Raw genomic sequence first — 7,569 nt, forward strand, 5'->3', positions numbered from 1 at the left:
GCTTGTCATAATCTCCCAGATACCAGCGAACCACAGAGGCCCCTGGCAGGCCCAAGCCCAAAGCCAGGAGCACAACCTGAGCCTCCAGCTTGACCACAAACCCTGCCTCTGAGACCACGACTGGTGAAACAGTAACTCTGTGAAAGCAACAGGCCCAGAGCACCCACCCGCCCTCTGGTGGGGACACCCCAGGCCTGTCCACAGCTGAGGGATTCCCAAACCTGAAAGAGCTGGAGCTGTTCAGAGTGACAGGACGTTAGAGCTGGAGGGGCCTCTGGGACCAACTAACCCAATGCTCTCACTTTATAGAAAAGACAAGCAAGGCTGGGCAAGGTGGCTCGTGTCTATAATCCCAGAACTTTGGGAGGCTGAGGCAGGAGAATCACTTAAGCCCGGGAATTCAAGACCAGCCTGGGCAACATAGCGAAACCTGATTTATACAAAAAATTTAAAAAAACAATTAGCCAAGTGTGATGGTGCATGCCTCCTACGGTCCCAGTCACCGGGGAGACTGAGGTGAGAGCATCACTTGAGCTCAGGAGGTTGAGGCTGCAGTGAGCCATTATCACACCACTGCACTCTAGCCTGAGCAACAGAGAAAGACTCTGTAAAAAAAAAAAAAAAGGGGGGGGGAGAAAAGAAAATATTACTGAGATCCACAGAGAAGCTACCGTGTGCACCCCCACCCACTCAAACACAATCCCCAGCAAAACCTCAAGAAAACACAGTGAGGCAAAGAACAGGACATCCAGGTGAGTTGGCTTCTTAGGGGAGTTGGAGGTTTGGGGTGCCAAAGACCTTCTCAGAGAACGTCCCTGTCCCTTTAAGGGCTGCACTGCTGCCAGCACCCTATGTGCTTACCCAAAGGGGATCCGAGAGCCTGGCAGCCAGGCTGGGCAATGATTACAGTCAGCACAGCCCCCTGAGGACCTTAAGTGACAGCCAGAGTCTAGGCTTCCTGAGATCTCCGTGCACAGTATCTGGAAGGGTTAGGGGAGAGCATCTTCCCCCAGTACCGAACCAGGTTCCAAATCAACCAGGAGGAAAGAGTTGTGAAGAAAGCCACATGGGTGGAGAAGCAGTGGGGAGAGAGACCAACTTTAGAAAGTCTAGAAGAGGATTCATGCAGCACAAAAAGACCAAACTGCAACCACAGGGGCGAAGAAGTCAGGAAATGCTGCCGCAGCAGCCAGCCCAGTGGCGAGACCACAAGCCAGTGGGTCAAACTGGGATGGAGGGGGCGGAGGTTTAAATTTAGCCAGGTAAACAGAGCCGCGCCAGGGGTGGAGAGGGCCTGGTAGGGGCTGTGCAGTCACCTGCTCCACAGAGTTGGGGCATTTCTCGCTGAAGGGAACAGTCCAGTCAGAACTGCACCAAAGGGTTCCCATTTTCCGGGTTCCTCCAGCATGCTGCTTCGGGGAGTGCACAGGCTGCACCCCAGCGATGGACAGAAGGTTAGTTTTACTTTAAAGGGTGGCTCAGATTTAAAATGAGCATGTCTTTTCATCTATATGGCAATATCGATGCACAATCCCTCTGCTGGATGTTTCTGGACTCCTAGATACGGTGAAGACACTCAACAGAAACCAGCCAAGGCTGCCCTTAACTGGAGCTCCGACATGCTCTCATTGCCCCCGGGGTTTTACATCTATGGCTGTTGTGTGTCTTCAGAGACCTGATGGAGTTACCAAACAACCAGGAACTACCACCAGGACCAAACACTCTGAGGACTGCATTCAGGAGTGGCACTGGAGCAAAGGTGGGCTCTGAAGACCTGCTTAGAAGATTAAGGAGATAAATGGCAGGCGGTTTGAAAAGGAGCCAGAGAGAAGCAGCAGCTCTCACAGACGCGAGAGCTTTTGTGAACTGACTGGTTTCTGTTTCAGAGAAGACGACTATCACTTCATGTGAAAACTTTCCTCCATGCTAGAGAAGCCAGGCTGTGACAATCCAGAAACCAGCAGGACTGTCCTAGAATTAAAAATTAGAACAGACCAGCCTAGTCCTCTGCCTTTCTTGATTTTGAAGAAGAGCAAAAAATCTTTCAGCTGCCACTAGAGTCAGAGGGTGAAATACACAAGGGAAGAAGAATCCCAGATTTTTTCCTTTTGCAGCATTTGGCTCCCAGCAATTTTGGCGATATCCCTTTAACTTATGCTCTTTGGACAGAAGAACATTTAGAAAGGGTGGTTTCAAGTCAGTAAGAAACCCCTGGTGATATTACCATCACCAAATGAACTAAAGAGGGGACTGGTTTCAGACACCCTGGAGAAACACAGAGACACACACCCTCACTCACCTATTCATATTCAAATAGATATGATATCAGAGCCTGGGAAAGTACGAAACCCATCGGTGGAAAAAGACCAGCAAGCTCCTCCAAGCCTGGCTCCTGCTCCCCTGGCAGGCAGACCCCACGGAGCGCCGCACGCCCTTGGCCTGACTGTCTTTAACAAGAGAAAGAAAGGGAAAGGGAGCTGTCTCTTCCCGCTGCCCTTAGGTACTGACCCATCCACTGCCGCTTTAGGTTCCTTTACTTCCTTCACCTCCTGCCCTGTTGTCCGCGCCACCTGCACCTGTGAGTAAAAAGCCCTGGTTGTCACTGTGAGCCTTCCCTTGGACTGCTGGACTTGTCATCGCCATGAAGACTCCAGCTCCATCACTCCTCTCACAAGGGTGCCTAAGAGTCTCTTTCAGCACTGCCGCCCTTCCAAGGAGACACACCTCCTCCTTCTTGCTATTTATAACCACAAATCTTGTGTGTCCAAGAGAGAACAGACACTATTTTGAGACGGAGGAAAACCACCCCTCAGTCTTTCACCTCTAATAGGTCGGTGTGTTTGCCAGGACCTGTGTGTGAGCCTAGGCAGGGCTGTGGGTGCAAGCTCCAAGTCTGAAGTCCACTCCTCTGTGTCTGAGATGGGGAGTCCTGCCTTTGATAAGTGAATTCTGCCGGTTAATCGGACGGCAGGAGAGGCTGGGTGCAGGAAAGGGTCCTTAGGCTCTCTGAGGGCGTGCCCGCTGCTGCCTGGGCTCTCTGTTGCCTTAGGGGCCAGCCACAGGAGGGGGCTCCCTAAGCGTCCCCCCGTGTGCTTGGATGAGTGCTGGTGGCTGGCTAGCAGCTGACCCTGCCCTGCTGAGCCAGGCTTTGCGGCTCCACACTGCGGCATGGGCACAGACGTCCCATCGCAGCTCTGGTGAATGGGCACATTCCGGGGCCCCTGGAGCAGCGTGGGGGGTTGATTCCGTGATCCCTAGCCTTTCTCCTCCAGGTACCAGGCGGAACCTCTGCCCAGGGCAGTAGCAACTGGAAGCTGTTGCCAACGTGGCCAGGTGGCAAAAGCAGTGAAGAAGGGCCCGGGGAAAGTGGAGAGGGACACCCGACACACACACCCCTTCAGCTGAGTAACCAACCCAGGGCCGGAGCCACCTCAGTTTCCCTGCCTGTAAAACAGAGCCAGTCAGGCTCCCCGCAAACCGAATTGCCTCTCCCAGCGATTTGCAGCATGCAACTACCCCGGAGTTCGGCTCTGACTGGCGCGCTGCCCACATGTCCACCGAGGCTCCAGGAAGGTGGAGCAGGAGGTCACGTCCCGCCTCTCCCACGGCGGGGACGTGGAGCGCTGGAGCAAGCGGAGAAACACAAAGCTGAGCGGCACGCGGGCTCTACCTGCCCGGTCCAGGCAGAAATGCAGGCACCAACTCGCTTCTGGCGGGTAAAGTAATCCAGATGTGGTCCTCGAGCGGGGCTGCTCGATGCCGGCGCAGACCTCGGCGGAGGGTCCAGGCTGGGCCCGACCAAACCCGGGAGAGTGAGCGCGAAGCTCCGAGGCCCACCCCCCGCCCCTCTCGGACAGCCGCGGGCAGTGCCCGGCCCCGCCTGCGCTGCCGCCCCCGGAGCCTACCTGCCCGCGCCCAGGCCCGGCGGTCCCCAGCTTTGTTCGCCGCCCCGGCCCGGGGCGACTCCCTTCCCCCCACCTGACCCCGCCGTCGCCGCCGCGGCCCGCCCCGGCCCGCCCCGACCCGACGCCCGCGGCGCGCAGACCCACCCGGCGGAGACCCAGCGGGGCCGCGGGGCCGGGAGGGCGGAGGAGCCGCGCGAGGTTCCGCGGCGGGGCCGTCCCCGGGGGCGAGGCCGGCGCTTACCTGCATGTCCCGCCGCTTGTCAGGCCCGCGGGCTCCGGGCGCCGCTCGACCCGGCCCGGCTCTTCCTGCGCTCGGCGGCGCGGGGTCGGCGGGCGAGGCGCGGCCCGCGGGGGCGCAGGGGGCGGCTGGCGGGGCCCGGGACAGACCCTGCCCGCTCCTCTCAGCGCGCGGGCCGCTCGGGCCGCCGCATCCGACTCTTCATCCGCGGCCGGGCGTGGGCTGGCGGCGCGGGCGGGCGTGCTCCGCTCCCGGGGTCCCGCAGAGGCGTCTCGAGCCCCCCAGATGCCTGGGCAGCCTCCGAGGGGGCCAGCGGAGCCCGGCCAGGCAGCCCCGGCGCTCGGCGTCTGCGCGCCCTTCTGCCGCCGGGAGGGCTCCCTGCTCCGCGCCGGGGACCCCCGAACTCGGCCGGCCGGGACGGTCGGGGGTGCGGAGCCTGCGGCCGAGCCGGAGGGGGGCCCTGGGGGCCGCCGTCGGTCTCCCTGGGCTGCGCGCCCTGCTCCGGAGCGCGGGACCCGGGGAAGTTTCGGCCCAAGTTGGCTGCGGGGCGGGCGGCGGCCGCGGCTGGGAGTGCAGGGGCCGGCGCTGGGCGAGTGGATCCCGGGGGCGCCGCCGCCTCCGCCCCGCCTCCCGCGCCTCCTCCCCGCCCCCCGGCGGCCGCGCCGGCCCCGGCTCGCTCCTGCCCACCAGCCGGGCCGCGACACCCTCCCGAGGGCTCCTCCCCGGCGCTGGGACCGTGACCTCCGCACCTGCCTCCCGCCCGGCTCCCTCGGCCCCTCAGCAGAGCGGCCCGGGGGTCTCGCCGCGGGGGTGCGAACGGGGAGTCCCCGCCGCCCGGCCCCCTCCCCCGGCCCTGCACGCCCGCCGCCTCCTTCTCCTGGAACGTGACCCGGTCCTCCGAAGAGACCGCGGGTCTTACCCCGGCCAGCAGCCCCCTCGGCGCGCCCAAGGAGCCAGTGCCCGCGCCCCGCGATCCTGGCACGAGCTCCCACCCCGAGGTCTGCGGGGCCAGAGGCTCTGAGAGGGGAAGAGAGTTACGTCCTCCGCTTTCTTGCTACGCCTGCTCCTTTGAATGCCCCAAATCAGTGATCCGGGGGCTACTTCGCCGCTTTGCAAACCCAGATGACCCCCCCCTCCCACAGCGCCCAGCTCAGAAAGACCCCTGGGTTTGGGGAAAATGAGGCAGGAGGGTTTCAAGGGGCAAATGTGTTCTCTCAATACTTTTGTCATGGATATAGGGCTAAATAATTCTCCTGACGGTTTATGGAGAAACTGAGGCACAGAAAAGTGCGACGACCAGCCCATAGTCACTAAAGGGGCTAATAGCTTGAGAAGGTCTCTAGAGTCCAGGGCTCGACCTTAGTTCAGATCCAAGTTTAAATACTTTTCTGGAAGTCCCAGGTCCTTTTGCAGGTAACCTCATAGCACCCCTGGGTGAACTGCCCAAGAGGGTGTCCAAGGAGGCGAAGCGGGTGAGCTAAGGTCCCAGTGAAGGCAGGAGCTGCTGGTCCCTGCTCCAGACACAGGTAACAAGGACCAATCAAGAGCAGCCAGCAGGATCCCAGGCCTGCCCTCCAGCCCCTTTGAAAAACCCAGTCTGAAAAACCCAGTCTCTTCCTGAGTAGGATGTCACCCTGCTAAAGAAATTGCCTTCGAATGCAGTACAGTGAGGGGAGGGAAAATACAATAGTAATCATCAAAGACTTTGCCTTTTTAAAATTGGTAACCAAACAAGGTGACAGCCTCCCCCTTTCAGTGGGGGAAGGGGCAGCAGGGAGGGTCAGGGAATGGATGGAACCAGGAACCCACCACATTGGCCAGGCAATAAGGAGCTATTGTCCTCTGGATTTTACAATAGGAGGGTAAGAGCTGTTGTAGCAAATACCCCACTAATTAGAGGGCAAGGCTTCTTTGGAACTGTGCTGGCCTGGGCCGGAGGTGCACTGGGACCTTTCTCACCTCGGAGTGAATGAATGCGGTTTATGAGACCAGGTTCAGCAACCATAAATGAATGGCCTATAATTGTTGTGGGGAGCCTGCCTGTGCTGGAAGGAAGCTAGTTCAAGGCTTTATCTTAGGGACAGATGGGACAAGGAGAGTTGGCCTAAAGCAAGTAAAAAAGCTTTGAATCCATTTTGCCAAATCACAAACAGGCTCAGTTTCTCTCTTCCTCAGAATAAAACATCAGTTCTGGTGTTACGGTCTTCTTTTTCTTTTTCTTTTTCTTTTGAGATGGAGTTTTGCTCTTGTTGACGAGGCTGGAGTGCAGTGGCACAATCTCGGCTCACTGCAACCTCCTTCTCCTGGGTTCAAGCGATTCTCGTGCCTCAACCTCCCGAGTAGCTGAGATTACAGGTGTGCACTACCATGCCCAGCTAATTTTGTATTTTTAGTAGAGACAGGGTTTCACCGTGTTGGTCAGGCTGGTCTCGAACTCATGACCCCAAGCAATTCACCTGCCTCGGCCTCCCAAAGTGCTGGGATTACAGATGTGGGCCACCGTGCCCAGCCATGGTGTTAGGGTCTTTGCGGGAGGTCAAGGGAAAGTCTTGTCCCCAGACGCTGATTACTCCAGAATGCAACATGGGAGAAACCGAAGATTCACTTCATTTGTTGAGCCCTAAACACCCAGAGATGAATGAGAGCAGTTCCACCCTCAGGAAGTTTACAGTCTGAAGAATGAGGTGTGGAGAGGCTGACCTTTGATTTGAAGCCTAGAACAAGAAACAAGGGACGACTTTGCTTGGCCCCAAGCTGACAGTCTAGGATGAGAGCAACTGACAGACGACAGCAACCCCAGCTGAATGCTCTGCGAGTCCCCCACCTCCCACCATCTCTGTCCAAGATGAGTCAAAACTTGTGGCACCGGGAGGGAAGCTGCAGTGCCCCCAGGAAAGGAGCTTGTGGCTGAGTAGCTGGGAAAACATTTGAATCGGGAGACAGCAGAGACGTGGGCCAGATTCCCCAAGGGAAGTGGTGAGCACCCCATAGCTTGAGTCACTGGACTGCTGCGGCATCTACCTCCAGCTCTGAAGGAGGCACTGATGGGAATGCAGACAAATCTCACCTATGTGTTGTCTGTGGCTGTTGGGTGGGGTCTCTTGCCTTCTCTTCCAAATAAAGCACATCCCAATTTGGCATCTGTGATTAAAAAGAAAGGATGCAAGAAAGTAAGGAAGAGAGAGAAGAAAAAAAGAGAAGAGAAAGAAAGAATATTTGGTCCTATGCAAATGCGTAATGATCACTGCTCTTTTTATTCAGGACGCTGCTCCCCGCTCCTGGTCCTGCCCTCCCAGGCCCCAATCCACACTCAGAGGTCCCGTCCCAGCAGGAAAGTCTAACGAAAACCCTATCAGAACTAGTCAGAGAGGAGGCTGAGACTCGTCCGTGTGCTTAGATCTCAGTGGCTTTCCTGCCAGGCACATC

At 58.0% G+C, this 7,569-nt stretch overlaps 1 protein-coding gene across 1 annotated transcript in view; it reads right to left on the reverse strand.

Annotated features, from left to right (window-relative positions):
- Positions 1-4,273, reverse strand: part of WNT5B (Wnt family member 5B) — a 124,331-nt gene extending 120,058 nt beyond the window's left edge. The window contains exon 1 of the mRNA XM_033223287.1: positions 4,147-4,273. Within this exon, the coding sequence (XP_033079178.1) occupies positions 4,147-4,152 (6 nt within the window). The 5' untranslated portion in view covers positions 4,153-4,273. The remainder of the gene's footprint in view (positions 1-4,146) is intronic.
- Between the last annotated feature and the right edge of the window lie 3,296 nt (positions 4,274-7,569).

This window comes from Trachypithecus francoisi, unplaced genomic scaffold, assembly GCF_009764315.1.
Source record: "Trachypithecus francoisi isolate TF-2019V2 unplaced genomic scaffold, Tfra_2.0 Lachesis_group11, whole genome shotgun sequence".
NCBI lineage: Eukaryota > Metazoa > Chordata > Mammalia > Primates > Cercopithecidae > Trachypithecus > Trachypithecus francoisi.